Below are 19,328 nucleotides of genomic sequence, written 5' to 3' on the forward strand. Positions count from 1 at the left end.
CCATCTTATGGCTTCGGTAAGATCCTCCATTGTTCTTTTCTGTCATGAAAACATTTTATAGGCAAGAGGCATAATGATAATGTTTCTGATGCACAAGTGTATATAATAATTATGTGGCAGGATGAACAAGAAGGAAGGCCACTGCCCAAGTTCGGGGAATGGGACGTGAATGACCCTGCATCAGCTGAAGGATTCACTGTAATATTCAACAAGGCCAGAGATGAGAAGAAAAGCAACAACAAACAGGTTACTTCGGGAGGATCCGGGCATGGCGGATCGCATCGAAGTAGATCCGATTCCCGCAATAAGGATAGAGATAAACCTAAGGTACACATAGTCACATACATACATATCCATCATCAACACTGTGTTATTCTTCTTTTTATTGAAATATATATCTTTGGGTGCAGCGGAGGTGGTTTTGCTTTAAACCTTAGAAATGGATGGTGATGATGATGATGATGATCGTGAAATTTTCCTGAGGATCACAGAAACAGAATAGAGAACAAGTAAATAATAACAATAATAATAATAAAAATAAAAAAGTAGTTGCTGCTAGCCTGTGCTTGAATCATCCATGCAGCGGTATTCCTTTTTCCCTTTTGCCACCCATACACATTTCATGAATATATCTAGCTACTTAATTATACAGTTATACGGACCAGCAGCCAAATGTAAATAGCCAATAGGTGAATATATATAAATAATGACAATGACGGTCATTTTGAAGTTACAGAAATCGCATATCATATGTTTAATTTTCTTCGTTATCTTCGTCAGTTAGCTAAGGTCCTTAAGGCATCTTTATGTGAAGGCATTGAGTTCATATTTTATATTTACCATAACGATCTATAGAGCTATATAATGTGGTAGCTTCAGAATTAAAGTTAAAAATATAAATAGGAGGGTGGAATAAGCAAAAAGTAAATTTCTAATCAACGTGTTTTGTGGTTTGGCTTTTTTTTTTTTGGGTGTGTTTGATTCGGTATCCTATCTTCATGTCAACTCTTTGAAGTTTTTTGTTGTTTTTCTTAAAGAAAAAAAGAGCAAGCTGACTTGTAAACACAATATACTGATCCTAGTTCATCTCTACTTAACAACATTATCCGTGAGTTGACCATATTTCTAAAGGTAATTGAGCCACATATATATAGTTTCATTGCCAGTAGCATAGAAATCAATTCCTTCACCAAGTAGTGCTATCTACTCTCTCTATCCGCATCTCCACATATTAAAATTTTGATGCGAATTAAATGTATCAATGTATCGTCTCACCCAATCTACTCATAGGCATTAGTAGGAACTTGAATTGTCACCAATTTATTTAGGGCCCGGTTTAAATAGGTCTATAAATAATTTTGTTTTAACTTATAAAAAATTATAGCATTAATATTTAGTATAATTTTTTAAAATTAAATTATTAAGTATTTTTAAAATAAAAAAAACTAAATATAAAATAATTTATTTATAAATTATTTTTAATATAAATATTTATTGTTTAATTCTTTTTAAAAGAACTTAATTAAGCTATTTACTGATTGCACAACAAAAGTAGATTAATATAATATCGAGAAATTTTAGGATTCAATATTTATCTCAGTGAAAATAAATAATGTTAAATAGTAGTAAGTATACAAATTTTATACATTTGTTAATATTTTTCTTTTTATAAATACTCCAAGAACATGTAAAAATTTCTGATGGTAATGCTGGCAAATATGTCATGACACAATAATCAAATATTTTTATAATAATACCATCAAAACTTTTATGATCATAAACAATATATTTTTATATGATGGCTAATTTTTAGTGTTCATACAATATGATGAAAACTAATTTGATAAGTTTTAAAACTTATATTAAAGAACTAAATAATTTAATCATAGGATGAAAACTCCGATACCAAGTTTATTGTTATCTTTGCATTCTTGTGTGAGCAATAAATAATTTCAATGCATCTCTCTTAATGCCTCGTTCTACTATTAATTTACGAGTTTAATTAACATATACTCTTAGTGCATGTGATAAATTTATTATTACGGTTTGACCCAAAAGGAACTTGGGCCGACCCGACTTACTAACCACCTGACCTGAACGGTCGGGTGACGCACTCATATCCGGTCCGAACACGCATCCGGGACAGCTGGCCGCTACAACTGTACAGAGAAACTTCGAGGAAAGTGGATTCTGTTCTCGTGGGACCCATATCTGACATAGTATATAAGGGGAGGGTCCTACTCCTCTCCCAAGGTACGTCACACATTTCATCTAACCTATTTTTCGCCTGCACACTAACTGACTAGAGCGTCGGAGTGTCTTTGCAGGTGACACCCCCTCCTTTCACAACGAGAGCTCGACTATCCGATCCCAGCACAATCGATCCGGACGAAGCGTTCCCGCCACCTCAAATCTCCACCCGAACCGTCCGATAACCGACCAACCGAACATTTATTATATATAAAAAATTTTAAATATTTTTATTTAATAACTACAAAATAAATTAAATACATTAAAAATTTAAATTTTTTATATTTTTAATAAAAATATTTTATTTTTACAATTTTAATATGTATTCTTAAAACAAAATAACTAAATCCTAATTTATTTGTTTCTAGTCTTAATATTTTAAATTGTTTTAATTTATTTTTTATTAACCGAGTCTAAATTTCAAAGGAAAAATACTAAAGGCAATCAATTTTGACAGCTTCCAGTGTCGCACTCTAGCAAATCCTTCATCCATAATGCATTAAATGAGATGAATATAATTGATGAAAAGAGTGAACTTATAAGTACGGAATTGGGATGGCAAACGGACTAATCTGTTTCGTCTCGTCCCGTTCCATTTCGTTAAAAGTCTGTTATTGGTAGATTGATCCATCCTATCTCATATCNTTAAAAAAATATAAAAAATTTATAATTTCTAAATTTATAGATATTAGGCTGCGTTTATTTATAGCGACAGGACATTGACACATGGACACAAAGACACAAAATCGTGTTTGGCAGAGGAGACATGGACAGAGACAATGTGTCCAGAGACACTGAATTAGTGTATTTTGTATCCATCATGACAGGAAAGACACAAAGACACTAACAAGGGACACAACTTATTTTTCATTATTTTTTCATTATTTTTGTTAATTTTTCATAATTATATTTTTTATTATTATACTTTTCATCTCAAATTTTTTGAATGGAAAAAATAGAATAAATTAGATTTTTATAATTTGTTCTAATTTATCACCAAACAGAATACAAGAACACAACATTTTGTATCTCTGACCATCAGTGTCTTGTCCTATCCTGTTTTCAGTGTCTTGTCCTGTTCTATTCTCAGAAACAAACGCAACCTTAAAGTCTTTATAATTCTAAAGGATAAAATACTATTTTGGTCCTCAATATTTAAGGTGAATCCTATTTTGGTCCCTAATATTTTAATAGTCCTATTTTTATTCTAAAATTTTTAAAATGGCATCAATGTTATTTCACAGTCAAATTCTGTATTAACACTTAACAAAATTGATGTACTATTAATAATACTTTTGTTAAAGCTACGTTTGCTTAACTCCCCTCTCCTACCATTACCCTCTCAACAAGTCTAAACTCTATTTTTCTACTCCATTTTTATTCTCCCTCAAATTTCTCTTAGAGAATTAATAGTGTAAAAAGAAGAGGAACAATTAGGGTGATCATGGATACCTATGATCACGCTAAAACTGTGACCATAAATTAGACTATGGTCACGGTATAAAACAGTGATGACCATAGAGTAAATTATGGTTACGGTTTTAATAAATGGTGATATGGTCATGCTAAAACTGTGACCATAGATTAGACTATGGTCACAGTTTTTACGCGTGACCATAGAGTAGTCTATAGTCACGGTAAAAAAACGTGGCCTAAAGTATCAGAATTTGATTGTAATCATAAGTCAAAAACCATGAGCATAAACTTATAGTCACTCTTTTCACTAGCTATGATTACAATTTTTCACCGTGACTATAGAGTTTTTTTTTTGTAGTGATTAATAAAATTTCCACTAAGTTAATAGTTGTTCCAACTAATGAAAGATGATTAAATAACACAATCATTCATGCAAAAAGCCACTATCAGAACAATGAAAAAAGATTTTTAAAACAATAAAATAAAAATTTTTTAAACTATAATTATTACAAAATAATTGCTCATAAAAAACTCACAAGGTGGACCATTCAAATACTTATAAAATAAAGACTAAGGAGAAAGAATCTCCTCAATCGAAGTCATGTTAGAAGTGTTTTCAGGTTGCACGGAATACATCACAAGAGTCTCAAGCTGAAAAGAGATGGGCTCATCTTCCTTCCGAATTGGAAAACTCGGAGAGGCTCCCTCAACTCGTACTTTTGAGGTCTTTGGGTCAGGCATGGGAATGTCTTCATCATCTTCAGGGGTAGGGACAATCTTTTCATCAACCACAATGTTATTAGGGCTAATAAGGGAGATGTCCGCCTCGAGAGTAACAACTTGGAACTGAGCCTATAGAATCACCACCTCATCTACTAAGTCAAGATTCTCGCAGAAGACTCTGGTATAACTCTTCTTAGACTTCTTTTTTTAGGCCCTCCGCCATGGCTAAGCCATCCTCTGCCTGTTTTACTCTTTTTTGAAATTTTTCAAGGTCGAACAAAAGTGACTCATTCTTACCCTTACCCTTCAATTTCCTTTTTGACTCTCTTAAATACGATACTTTAGCTTAAAGGTTAGACAAAGCATACTGAGTGGTGTCAAGAGTAGTATTTTTCAACTCCTTCGACAATGAAGCACACACTCCGGCTGCATGAATTCAACCTCAGATAAGTACTTGGAGGTGGTTCTTCACAAAAATATCATCCCTACTAATAAAACTATGAGAAAAGATGTGTTTTTTGGCCAAGCTATCGCATCAAATCCCTGCTCATAGGCACCTCCTGATTCGATGGTCTTTCATTTCTTAAACTTCGGCTCAGGATTGGAGGGTGGAAAAAGAGCTATTTGTTTTATCGAGCTAGAGGGAGGAGGAGTTGGTTAAGAAGTCGGTGAAGGATTACCATGTGTTCATAATACGCAGCGGAAGAAAAGAAAGTAATTCTAAATATCTATTTTGTGCTTAAACTTTATTCCAATAATAAATATATAATAGATCAGATCTAAATATCTGAGTATGCTAGTATAAATCTTTTTCTCCTTCGATGATACGAAGGCGCTATGCGTATCCACACCGAGACCAATATTTGCTGTCAACTCCTTGACCAATGGATATCTGATCTAAATTGAGAAATCTCTTACAACTCTTTGCATGTCATAAAATTCTTCTCCAAGAATCAAGCTCACATACGTTTATGTGTGTAGAGATAAATGAATAAAACTCTTGTGTCTTATTCTCTCTCATAGTTCCTGTACTATTGGCATACATATATATAGTATGAGATTTGTTACTAATTTTAAATTTTAATCTCAATTCAATTTTAAATCATATCTTAAAATTCTAAATCTGAATCCTTCAAATTTATAAATCATATCATAACTCAATTGGAAACATAATCAGTTAGGATCTCATCCAAATTTGAAAATAGAATAACTAATTATTCTCAAATCTCATTTAGTATTCTCAATTATCATACTATTATTATATTCTTGGTGCTAGCAAAGAATATAATAATATTCCATTTTGAATTAATATAATTATTTATTTGATCAAATCAAAATAATAATTAAATAATTCTATAGCAACAATTAGAACACTCGTTAGTGTGCGACCCCATATGTTTAATACTATGTGAGTAGTAAATTAGTCATACTAAATTTACTAATCAAGGTTGGCGTCTAGCAACACTCCTCAATGACCCGATAGTATGAAGTAAATATTTTTACTAAGAACCTTAGAAGAATAAAGTATAATTCCTTCCATCTTTCTAACTCTTAGTTAACCCTTAGAGTATGGTTTAATTGTCAAATTATAACTTGTTATCATTATTATAATGAACTGTGAATTACCTAAAAAATTTATTTCTTCATTCATTCAATCTCCTTGGCCAAGGTTTTATTCATCTCAGTCATTATAATCATAGAGTTCAAACTCTTTACCGAGAGTTGACGGATTCTTTATTGACTAATCATTAATTCTACAAGTATTTAAATCATACCCAATATCCATTCAACTACAACCCTAAGGTATTAGGTGTCCGGAATCAAAGTATAATAAATACATTGTTAATTACTATATAGTCACAGATCAAAGTAAACTCTATTACTATATTCATCTTGAGAATATCCTATTGACAAATATGCGGTAATTATAACCATTAAGAATTCTCAGTTCAATGACCATATCTCTATATGCACCATCTATATATATAATTTAATAAATGAGATCTATTAATCTTCATCCAATGAAGACCATTATATATATATTGATCTTTTCGGATTATTAATGTCCTTTTTAATAATCCTATGATGAAGAACAATTTATATTAAATTATAAAAGATTTATCTCTCAATATTATGATCACTATCACAATGATAAATCTCTAAATTTAATCAAGGACGTTATTATATTAACATTTTAATATAATAATAATAACAAATTATTTGATACATGATTGATTAGATTGTGGTCATACTCCTTATTCTCAAAAGTCGGATCAGCTATTATTTTTACCGAGGCAGACGCTCCCGAGTCCGACTTACATGGGAAGGAGAGATCAACAGATTCACCAGCCACCTTCAGTTGTATGCTTTATGCAACAATATTATTTCTGGCCGTCCGAAGTATTTTCATAGCAGCCGACTTAGGAGTCATTTTTTTCTGCACGACATCAAAGTCGAGTTACATTAAGGCAATTTGATGAAGACATATTTACAAAAAAAAAGACTACCTAGCCCGGATTGAATTTGGATAGAATTTTTTAAAAAAAAATTTGGTGTCCAAATGAGGAGCTCAGCCCTAGTACTCCTAAAAAAGAACAACTACACTCTTCTCAACTTCATCCAAGTCGTCCAATTTATACCTAACAACTACAAGGACCTCCTCCAAGTATAAAGAAAAAAAGGGCTCATCCTTCTCATCAAGGAAGAAAGGCTGGAAATCCTCAACAAAGTGGAGTTCAAAAAAGTCATTTTTGAAGTAATGAAAGAAATCATCAAATATGACAAAGATCTTTCTTACTTGAATAGTTCAAAAAAAGATCCAACCTTATTTTTTGGAGTTAAAAAATTTCGTAAGAATAAAAAGATATGATAAAATTTTAACATGGAGAAGGACATCAAGTGCATGGCACAAAAGTTGATAAATTTTCAAGAAATCCAAAGAGTTGGGATGAAGTTGGGAAGAGGCAACATTACAAAACTTGAGGACTTCAGACTCAAAATCAGAAAAAAATGCTAACTCCCAGCTTCGTGAAAAAACAATCATATACGTAGATAAAGTGACGTTCTGACTTATCTAATCGAGAAAAACAAACTCTCTCTTCAGATCAACCACTACAATTTTATAATTTCTCTCTTTCTCTTGACTTAAAGCATAGCCTATGATGTTTACGAAAATTCGAAAAGTCTCGGCATACTCTTTATCAATAATAGAGACAGAAATAAGTACGTATCTACCCAAGTCAGGTCAGACAAAATTTTAGAAGATATGTTGTGTATTACGGAACGAGACATAAAGGCTATACCTACAACACAACAAACACAAAAAATTGTCACAACAAGTCAGGTATATTAAAACAACTGCAACAATCATAAGAAGTCGAGTCATCGTCAACAAACACCAACAAACACTTATAGAATTTCATACACATAACAACTACATTCATATTACCAAAAACAGAAATGGCGCCATCTTCAATCATTAAGGTGACACCATTTGGGGGCAATACTGCATAAAAATCTCAGACTCAAGACTGACGGTAACAATCAAAAGTTCATATTCAATAAAGAAAAGAAACAAAATTTTTTCAGAACTTCTCAAAAAAATAAAGCAACAGCACCACTCATAGTACAAGAAAATAGAGACAGAAATTTAAAAAGATAAGAAACACTAATTTTAAAGGAACGTGAATCAGAACTGAGTGTTCAAACAGCAAAGATACGAATGTTTCACCCCAGGAGTACAGAAAAAATCCTTTCTCCTCAAGATGAAGAAAATCTTGAATTCAAAAACGAATGTGGAAATAAAATTGAAGAAATTTTTGAAAGAAATAAAATGGGCAAACATTTTAGAAGAGAAAGCAAACAAAAAAAGAAAAAAAAAGAAAGAAATTAGCTATTTATAAGACACAAGAGGTAAAAGAGTATATCACATGCTCTCATTAATGACAGGCACAATTACCAAAGTAACCGCAAAAGTAACGTGTGCCGTACTATAAAGGGATGCAATTTTTCGAAATTTTTCAAAAATACGTTGAGTATCTGACCTATCGAAGGCGGTATACCCGACGTAGAAGGCTAAATCTATAAATACTCGAGCCCGACATTATAAAAGTCCGAGCTCAAACAAAGGTAATATTCATACCCAGGCCCAAAATAAAGTCAAGTCCAAAAGAAATAAAAATCCATCCAATGAAGGTGGCCTCATCTATTCCTACCCGATCTTGTAGAGGTCGGGTACGATGGCGGCAGTTCAATCTTACTTATTTGAATAAATAATTAACTCCTAAAATATTTTTTACCCATCTAGAATGGAGATTTAAACAACTTTCCTAAAAAAGGAAAACGGCCATCTACCATTCAATGTAGAACTACTCTAAAAAGTGATTTATATTTTAATTTCTACTATAAATACACTCACATACTCATGTATATTCAGAGCTTAATTTACTAAAAACATATTTTAAATTTTTGCTAACTTAAGTATCAAAGTCCCATGTAGGTACACCCCTACCTCCCCACGAAAAACTCTAACGGCGACACCTTGACTCTAATATAAATCGGACATTATTGTTATAGGAAAGAGTCTGAATCTCACGTCTAAATCTAAATACAACCTAATTTCAGAAAATCTTTGAAACATTATTGTTGTTCATTAAGTTACATTCATGTTTTTTACTAGGTTTGAGTCTTTGCCTTGAGGAGAGATCGATCATCGTGTGAAAGTGAAATGAGGCTACAATATATATGTTATTGTGCCCAACTTAGTAGAACAATGCACGTCTTCCTATATATCTATAACCTACGATTCATTAATATAGCTTTCGGTTTGATGCCAGAAAAGTTTCCTATGGAAGTAAGTTGTTAGGTCAAGCATTCAAAGCGCACTGAATATTGTGTCGATCAACAGTAATAAAATTTAAGTGATGATACTATATCGAACACAGATATTTTTGTCATTATATATTGTTTATTAAATGTTGTATAAATAATAATGTGAATCCTTCGTGATTGTTGGTTCTGATTTGGGGTTTAGGGTTTAGTTCCATCCTCTACCTATTTTTATATTTTGTTTTTTCCCCCAAGGACCTAGCTCTGGTCCCCAAGTAGCTCAAAAGTAGTGTCTAGTGTCATGTGATGGATCTGCGTAGCTTAAGAGATGCATGACACCAAGCAATCATGGACATATGTCGTCGTGGTGGAAAGCGGTGCCATTAACCTAACATGAATCTTGTTGCCAACACGCAAAACAAGAAACAACTTCTATCCCATCCTTCTAAGTCTCATCCTTTCAGTAACATTTATAAAATTTTCTATCATTCATGGATATCTCATTCTGGTAGGTGAACATAGATTCCGATCCCTCACCTCGTCAAACAGTATTACGATGATTGCGAAATAGTAAAAAAAATATCATCTTAATTTTTATGATGGTAATTGCTCTGCCAAAAATTAATTTTTATTTAAAAGATATAAAAATAAATAATTTTTAAATATCTGGTAATGCATGTTAGAAAAAAAAATCTTTTATTTAATATTTATTAATTATTATAATAATTAATAAATATAGTGAAAACTCAAGTGTAGTAAATTTTACGTGAAGTTATACTTAATTGTTAGATGATTTGACTGATTTGATTAAATTTTCATCTAACGGCTCTCAGATATCAACTTCACGTGAATTTGGTGAATTTTCACCTATATATATTCAATGTTTTCCCATAAATATATGAAGAGGAGTGTTAGAGGGCCAACAAATTTTATATTTTGTAATCATTAATTAACCATCAATAATATTTTTAATGGTATGAGATTATATCTAATATTAAAAAATTATTCATTTTTCTTTTAATAATAACTAAGTGCTGGCCAAATTGTTAAAAAAGTGTTGGTCTCTAAATTTTTCCATATATAAAACTTGTTTAGTTGGAGTTTCTTAACTAACTAATATGGTGCTGTGCTGTCGACCGGTGAGCATAAAATAAAGGAAGGAATTTTGGTGAGATGGAAGAAATATTAGTTAAGCATGTCAGAAATATTAACGGCCACCGAATTCATATGAAACAGTAAGTAGTAGTGAAGACTGAAGAGAGAGAGAGAGAAAGATGGAAGAACACATAGCATGCAGCAGTGAGCTTGCAGGTGTTAATATAATTTCAAGCTGGTGCTTCCTAATCGGCTTGTTGGTGACGCTGAAGCACTTGATCTCCCTTTCCAAATGGATCTTCGCCACCTTTCTCAGATCCCAAATAGACCTAATCAGAACCTACGGTTCCTGGGCCATGGTCACCGGAGCAACCGACGGAATCGGAAAAGCCATGGCTCACCGCTTAGCACACCGAGGACTCAACATCATCCTCGTCAGCAGATCCTCCAAGAGGCTCCAAACCGTCGCAACTGAACTCCAAGCACACCACCCTCACATCCTCGTCAAGGCCATCCAGATGGACTTCTCCGGCGACATAGCGGAGGGTCTCCGGCAAATAGCGGCGGCCACACGCGAATTGGACCTCGGGATACTGATCAACAACGTGGGGATCACGTACCCTGGGGCTATGTTCTTTGACCAAGTGGAAGAGAAGGTGTGGAGGAAGATCTTAAAGGTGAATGTGGAAGGAACGACGAGGGTGACGAGAGCGGTGGTGGCCGGAATGATGGAGCGGAGAAGAGGTGCAATCATCAACATTGGATCTGGTGCTTCCGTCGTCATTCCTTCGCATCCTCTCTATTCCATCTATGCTGCTTCAAAGGCGTAAGCTTTTCTCTCTACTTATTTTTTAATTAATTATTATTTAAAGTGCAATGCTAGACCAGCAACTTTTGTGATTAATAACCATCAAATAGCCATTAACAATGATTTAATGGTGTGAGATTTCATCTAATAGCTTACATTTCTCTACTGATTACATACTGGTCAAAATTCAATAAAATTGCTGGTCTGTTAAACTTTTCCTTATATAAATACAAAATATTTTTATATTAATAATTATCTAATATTTAATATATTAATATATGTTAAACTATTTTAGTTTATACGATAATTGTTTTACCTTTTTAATTTTATACAATAATTATTTTACATGAACGAAATTTTAGTTAATTTTTTTTACTAAAGGTGTTAGTCTTTTAATATTTTTCGAATAATTTTTTATACTTCAAAACAAAATAATACATAAATTATTAATAAAAAATTATTTGTGACATAGGTATGGTCTTATATTTTAAACTGGTAAAATTTAATAATTCAAATATTGTTTAACATGTAAAGTCAGAAAACGTCACCAAAAAAATGTAAAGTCAGAAAACAATTACTCTATCTCTATGGAAATTCACCGAAAGATAAATGTTATAAGGTGACATTTTATTTTCAAACTCACTTTTAATTTGAGTCTTATTTTAAGTGAAACTTTTATTGAGAAATGGTAACTAAATTTTACATGTTAAATTTAAATCTAAAAAGTATTTATTTTTATTTTATTATACTCTACGTTAATTGATTGTATATTAAAAATATAATTTTATTATGTATGAATAATTTTATCATGGCCTAAAATATAGTTAAAAAAGAGTAAATTTTTTTATAGTGTTGAACTAATTAAAAGGATAAAATTCAAAAAGAATATTTGAAGGAACTGAATTTTTTTTTTGGAAATTAAATTAGTAAGAGCGGACTAGTTAAACTTAAAATATAGAGAGTGTCATCTAGTTAAAAATGAACTAAATTATATATCATTTCACTAATGTCATATATCACATGTATCTTTTTGTCTAGACACCTCTTTATTTTGAACACCTAGAGTAAAATTGTTATCTTAACTTGGAGATTAACTTTTTTTTGTACTCATTTTTAGTTAAAAAAGCTTAAATAATAGGAACTCCAAAAAATACCTTCTCTCAACTACTCTATTTAATAAGAAGTTTTTGGATAAAAAGAAGTTGGCTAATATTATATTGTAATCAGATGAGTGTTAGGGGCCAGTAACTTTTGTGATTTGTAGTCATTAAGTAGATATCAATGATATTTTTAATTGTGTGAAATTTCGTCCAATGATATAGAATTACTCATTTTTGTTTTACTAGTTACAGACTAACCAAAATTTAATAAAATTACTGGCCCTCTAGACTTTTCCTTGTAGTCATTGGACAATATACTTTCCTTTTAAAATGGTTTGAGATTATAAAAAAAACTTCAATCTATTTCTCTTAAAAGAATTTTTTTTTCTAAAACTTGAGATATCATCTCTATTTTTTACTCTCTTCTAAATTTTGTGTCATTACTTTTTATTTTGCATAGCCATCAAATTCAAACGAGAGAATTCATAAAATTAGCATTCTATTATACCTGACAACAAATTTTAATTAACTCTTATCCACAATAAAAAAATGGGAAATGCTAGAGGAACAATAACTTTGTTGAACAATATGAACAACCACCAATTAAATAAAAATACACTACACCTCCAATTTAACCTTCTAAATTTTAATATTAAAATAACCATCCGTACACTAATAAAATGAACATCCGATATATCTATTGGTTACATTATTTAATATTTTCATTATTTACCTATACTTTTCCTAAAAAAATTCATTCATCTTCTTGTGATATTAGTGAATATATCTCAACACTTATTATCTATTATTATTTCTCATCTCTAATTTTAATTTTGTTATTTATTTATTATTAATAAAAATATTTTTCTCATAAATTTACATATGCTTAATTTCTCATCTTAATCTTTCTTTATTTGATCTATTTTCATAATACTACGTCCTAATATTCAACAAAAAGAATTATTATTTTATTACAACTCTCTGTACTAAATCAATTAACAACTTGACCATAAAGAAGTGACAGAACTTGGACATATATATTGGGATGACAAGCCAGTGAATTTAATTATAATTTATTGTTATAAATTATGATTTTTAAAAATATTTATTTTCATCTTTTTTTTTTTGAAAAATTTCCTCACCATGCATGCATCTTTAAAATAAAAGCTATTTTTTAAATATTTATTATGATATGAAATCACGACCTAAACATGCAGTTACGTGGATCAGCTATCAAGATCTCTGCACGTCGAGTACAAACAGTATGGGATTCACGTCCAGTGTCAGGTACCTACATCACACTTCATTTTCTTTCTTTGATAAACTATTTTCTCTGCTTATTTTTAGTTTTTCCATATCATGATGATAACAATTTTCTAGAATGCTTTGACAAAAGTTACTCTTCTTAATAGAAATTAAATAAATGATGGTGATGAATGAAGGTACCACTTTATGTAGCAACGAAGATGGCATCAGAGATAGCATGTATAGAGAAAGATTCACTTTTCATTCCAACACCAGAGGCTTATGCAAAAGCGGCCGTTCGTAAAATTGGGCATGGGCCAAGGTGCACTCCTTATTGGGCTCACTCTATTCAGTGGTTCTTTGCAGGCTTAGCCCCGGACCCACTTCTCGATGCTTGGCGCTTTTCTATCGCAATGCGCCGCTGGAAAGGAATCTAATAATCGTACCTCAGCTAATCCTATATATTAGGAAAATTATTTGATAAATATTACAAACTTCAAAGTGTATTCTACATCTTACTTATATGGCGCATAATACCTATTTGTATAGGGCTCTATGAAAGGGATACTCATCACAAGTGACTAAAAGTGATCGTAGTTTTATGAAACTGGTCGAAAAAAATTTCGATTAGAATCGAATTAGATTGGAATGTTTAAAAGTGTATGTATAGGTGTAGGTTGAAAGTTGTTCGACACAAGTTTAATTTTGGACACGTTGTTAAATCGAGTGGGCCTAGTCGATTGAATATTCGAAAAGGAAATTGAATAGATATTCGGAGTAAGTGAATCGAACGGTTACATGAGTTGAGAAGTTGAGATTTTTACCACGTGAAGAATTAATGAGTAAATGTTGATTAGCCAAAAAGTGAGAACGGTTATTAGTGAGTGTGCATACAAAATTGCACTGTGTAATTAATTGTCAGTTACATAAGTATACTATAAATATTAGAAAGTCTTAAGGAATAATGGTTAGAATTTTACTTCAGAAATTACTCACGGACTTTCTAGTCTGCTAACGGTTATTAGTGAGTGCGCATACAAAATTGCACTGTGTAATTAATTATCAGTTACATAAGTATGTTATAAATATTAAAAAGTCTTAAGGAATAATGGTTAGAATTTTACTTCAGAAATTACTCACGCACACACACTTCTCAGGGACTTTCTAGTATGCTATGAGTCAATTTTCTATAGAGTTCATTCCATAAGTCTTTATTCTCCATTTACATTTTTTGTAAACTTTATTTTTCAAGCAATCTTTAATTTTCATTTCCAATTTACATTTCAGCACCTTTAAGTTCTATGTCAAAGCTATTTGATCCAGTCAAAGATACCTTATTGCTTTCTTTAAATTTCAACGCAACTTTTTTTTATTTTAGTACATTTTTCTTTTTGAAAACTTTATTTTTTATTTCTTTAATTATTTTACAATTTTAATTTGTCTTTCATCTCAATACTCGTTTAATTAAAGACATTTTGATACACTTATAGAAAATTGATACCTACAAAAGAAGAATAAATTTCACTCTCAGACTATTAAAATCAAATCATCATTAATTTACTAAAAATCGACAAAACAGAACCAAATAAAATAAAAGAATGATTCACATGTGATCGATGTAAGGCCTAATCAGCCATCCGTTTTTTCTATTCAAATTAAGTATGGGTGAAAGTGTGTTTGACTGTTTGGTGATCATAAATAAGTATTCCTCAATCGACAAATGTCTTAGGCAGTAAAATGGATGTTTTGATAGGGTATGGCAAACTAAGCTGTTAGATCAACTTGATTTTTTTTCCAATTTTTATACTTATTTTATTTTTCTATTTTTGTTTTGTTTTGCTCTCCTATGTTCTAGTCTGTTTGACTTAACTTGTCTTTTAAAACAAATATAGTTATTTTTTTAAATCACGAAATTCTGTTTTTTATTTTTGTGTTTTAAATATTTTATTTCAAATTTTTTGTAAATTAAAAATAGTTTAATTATTTTGTTGGTTTTTTTAGTTTTACCAAATTTTTAATTAGGTCTCTATATTTTTTATTTTCAATTAGACCTCTACATTACTTTTAATTTTGTAATTAAGTCATTTTTATGTAAAAAATATTAAAATTAATGGAATATTTTTCTAAAATACATGTAGTTAAAGATCTAATTAGGTTTTTAATTATGAATACCTTCAATTTATGAAAAAATATCCAGTTAACTCAAATATTTTTTACAAATATTTTTCACCTACTAAGTCATTTTTCGATACAAGTCCATACATGTCTCTCTAACCTAATTCACTCCACGCGCCACTATCTAACCAACTTTTCAATCAACGCACAAATATATAATTGCCTTTTTTGAAAGGATTTTGTTTCTGTTTTCAAATTTTCTCAACGTTTTCGATCTACGTTCTCTTCCGTTTTTGCATTCTCTGTGTTTTTCTTCATTCGTTCTCTACGCTATATTTATTCATTTTTTACGATTTCTTTCGTTCTCTACGTTTTTTAAATCAAACTCTGAAATCAGTTTTGAACAGTTATCTCATTGTTGAAGATAATAAATTATTCAAATTCAGATTGTCAATTAAATCAAAGCGAAGTGGATTATTATTTTGAATCCAATCAAGTGGCTGAGGTGTGGTTCGATTCTAGTTAATGTTTTCGTTAGTAGTTTATGATTCTGTAGGTGAATAATGCTATTTTTGTTTGTGAAATTTGTTGTTCATGGTTGATAGTTTAAAGTGAATGTAATGTAGGAATTCTGCATTAAATAAAATATTTTTGTGTATTTGTAGCAAATTTCGATGTAAACAAAAATATTTTTGTGTATTATTTAAGAATTTTCGGTGTATGTGTACTAATAAATTTTGCATAATTCAAAACTTTTCTTCTCCCTCCTCATCATCTTCTGCTGCTTCTTCTTCTTCATCATCAGCATCATCATCATCTTCTTTTTTTCTTATTTATCATTTTCTTCTTGTTTTACCTTCTCAAGTTTCTTCTTATTTTACCCTCTTAACAAAAATAAAAACAAAAAAATCAAACAAAGAAGAAAAAAAAAACATATAATGCTACAAAATTATTTGGAAGAAGATATTTAAACCTACATTCATTCAACTAAAAGAAAAAAAGAAATAAGAAGAAAAAAGAAGAAAAAAATGCAGCATTATTAAAGCAAATATTTTTGCGTATTTGCAGCAAATTAAGGTGTAAAACTAAGATATTTATGTGTATTGTTTAAGAATTTTCGGTGTTTTTGTACTGATAAGTTATGCATAATTCAAAACTCTTCCTCTTCCTCCTCCTCGTATATATCTTCTGCTGCTTCTTCTTCTTTTTTTCCATAATCATCACCATCTTCTTCATTTTTCTTTTTCTTATTCATCTTTTTCTTTTTGTTTTTCATTCTCAATTTTTTTTTTATTTTACTCTCTTAACAAGAATAAAAAAAATAAAAAAAAGAAGAAACACATAATATTGCAAAATTACTTGAAAGATGATAAACTTATATTCATTCAACTAAAAGAAAGAAATAAATAAAGAAAAAAAGAAAAAAATGCAGCATCAAAGGAAATATTTTTGGTGTATTTGCAGCAAATTTCGGTGTAAAACGAAGATATATTTATGTGTATTGTTTAAGAATTTTCGGTGTTTTCGTACTGATAAGTTCTACAAAATTCAAAACTATTCATCTTCCTCCTTCTCATCTTCTGTTGTTTCTTCTTCTTTTTTTCATCATCGTCACCATCTTCTTCTTCTTCTTTTCTTATTTATCATTTCCTTTTTGTTTTACCTTCTCAAGTTTCTTCTTGTTTTACTCTCTAAACAAAAATAAAAACAAAAAATTAAACAAAGAAGAAGAAAACAAATACATAATGCTGCAAAATTACTTGAAAGAGGATGAACTTACATTTATTCAACAAAAAAAAAGAAAGAAATAAGAAGAAAAAAGAAGAAGAAAAAAAATACACAATTAAAGGAAATATTTTTGTATATTTGCAGCAAATTTTGATGTAAAACGAATATATTTATGTGTATTGTTTAAGAATTTTCGATGTTTTTGTACTGATAAATTATGCATAATTCAAAACTCTTATTCTTCCTCCTTCTCATCTTTTCTCATCTTCTACTGCTTCTTCTTCATCTTTTCTCATTTTCTACTGCTTCTTCTTCATCTTCATCTTCTTATTTCATTTTCTCATAATTATTTTCGAATTCAACTTCGAAACTTCCTTCACTTTTTTGCGATGATTTTGAGAAATGTTTTAGAAATTTTTATCCTTAATTATTTGAATTTTGAGTGTTGCGTTTTTGACTAAAGGAGAAGAACTGTTTGTCATGATGGTTTTTGCACTATTCAAGAGTTTGGGAAGCGCGTGTTTACATGCAATATAAACTGAGGGTTGTTTTTGTTGAGTTTAGCCTAACTTGTATGGCAAAAAGATTTGTATATATAACAGGTCTCTATTTTTATACTAAAAATGATTTAATTATAAAATTAAAAGTAGTATATAGATTTAATTAAAAAATAATTAAAATTTAAAAATTAAGTTAAAACTATTATTTTTTATATTTCTTAACAGCAATTTAAGAATAGATATTGTGATAGATGCCCTGTTAATATGGAGAATTTTAAAAAAATATATTATAATCTGATTATTTTTATTTGAATTTCAATAATAATTAAAATTTCACTTATCTTTTTCTAATTAATTTTAATTAGTTTTACTATTTAGAAAAGGTTAAATGAATTAGTTTTAGTTTAAGTTTAGGACACTAACATAAAACATGAGGAACTAATATTTTTTAAACCTATTTTACCGACTCATCCATTTTTTAAACACGCCTCGCCCTGATTTAAATTTGATTGGCCCTTCTATATGAAATGGGTCAGCCAATTGCATATTGGATTGGGTGGAATAATTGATCGAAAATGACCTGTAAATAAATTAAAAAGAAAATGATAAATAAATTTTTGATATTTTAATTTATAGACATTTAAATTTTTTAAAATTTAAAAATATATTTAAATTTTTTATCCTTTTGTATCTAAATTAAAAAAAATAAAAAATTTTAATATATTTTTAAATTTTTAAAAAATTTAAATATTCACAAAAATCAAGAAAATGGAGATTAATTTATCATTTTCTCTAAATTAAATCATTCATCGTCACAGGCATGGTTAATTAGTTGGGAGTTGGGACTGACATTTATGCATTGTTGATAATAAAAAAGACCAATCCATAACTAATAGGATAGCTAGTCGATTTGAAAAAATAAAAAAACTACCAAATGACAAATTATACTCTCTTCTGCTACTATCATTATACTTTATTTATTTAAATATTTTTAAAAAGTAGAACCCACAACATATGTAGTTCATTTTTACAAAGGATTTGTATTTTCTTACACTTTACTTCTCATCCATAATGCATTAAATGAGATGAATATAATTGATGAAATAAAAGAGTGAACTTAAGTATAGTAGTTCCTAACAGAGGACAGAAAACATGACTGATAAGTGTGATAACCTCTTAACACTAATTAGTGTGTGTTTAGACTTTAGATACTGCAGTTGCCTCCTGTCAGATTAACATAAATATTATTGTTGTTCATTAAGTTACATTTCTAGATTTTACTATATATAGATGAGCCTTTAATTTGCCTTGACGAGAGATCAAATGTGGAAGTGAATTGAAGCTGCACCATAAATGTATGTTATTGTGCTCAACTTATTATTAGAACAATGTACGTCGTCCTGCAATTCATTATTATAGCTTTTGGTTTGAACCCAGAAAAGTTTCCTATGGAAGTAACGGAAATGTATATTGAACACGGAGATTTTGTTAATAATCAAATTTTTTATTTATTAGATGTGT

The 19,328-nt window shown here is 30.0% G+C and overlaps 2 protein-coding genes across 3 annotated transcripts in view; both read left to right on the forward strand.

Moving 5' to 3' along the window:
- The first annotated feature begins 6 nt into the window (after positions 1-6).
- LOC107481603 (protein NOI4) lies at positions 7-765 on the forward strand. Its single transcript, XM_016101874.3, has 3 exons — positions 7-16; positions 121-327; positions 411-765. The coding sequence occupies exons 1-3, from the start codon at positions 8-10 to the stop codon at positions 435-437; spliced, it is 243 nt and encodes an 80-aa protein (XP_015957360.1). The 5' UTR covers position 7; the 3' UTR covers positions 438-765.
- Positions 766-10,346: 9,581 nt separating this feature from the next.
- LOC107481602 (very-long-chain 3-oxoacyl-CoA reductase-like protein At1g24470) overlaps positions 10,347-19,328 on the forward strand; it is a 32,167-nt gene continuing 23,185 nt past the window's right edge. Inside the window, exons 1-3 of one of the 2 annotated variants that reach the window (XM_016101872.3) lie at positions 10,347-11,137; positions 13,437-13,506; positions 13,662-14,020. In XM_016101872.3, the coding sequence (XP_015957358.1) occupies positions 10,491-11,137; positions 13,437-13,506; positions 13,662-13,901 (957 nt within the window). In that variant the 5' untranslated portion in view covers positions 10,347-10,490 and the 3' untranslated portion in view covers positions 13,902-14,020. Of the gene's footprint in view, positions 11,138-13,436; positions 13,507-13,661; positions 14,021-19,328 lie in introns of those variants that run through there. The other variant, XM_052259096.1, reaches the window with a different exon arrangement.

Source organism: Arachis duranensis, chromosome 3 (assembly GCF_000817695.3).
Source record: "Arachis duranensis cultivar V14167 chromosome 3, aradu.V14167.gnm2.J7QH, whole genome shotgun sequence".
In the NCBI taxonomy this organism is placed as follows: domain Eukaryota; kingdom Viridiplantae; phylum Streptophyta; class Magnoliopsida; order Fabales; family Fabaceae; genus Arachis; species Arachis duranensis.

Bases quoted from the DNA above. Each gene is read 5' to 3' on its own strand.
- LOC107481603 (XM_016101874.3), top strand. The intron at 328-410 runs GTACACATAGTC...CTTTGGGTGCAG, and splicing joins AGGATAGAGATAAACCTAAG to CGGAGGTGGTTTTGCTTTAA.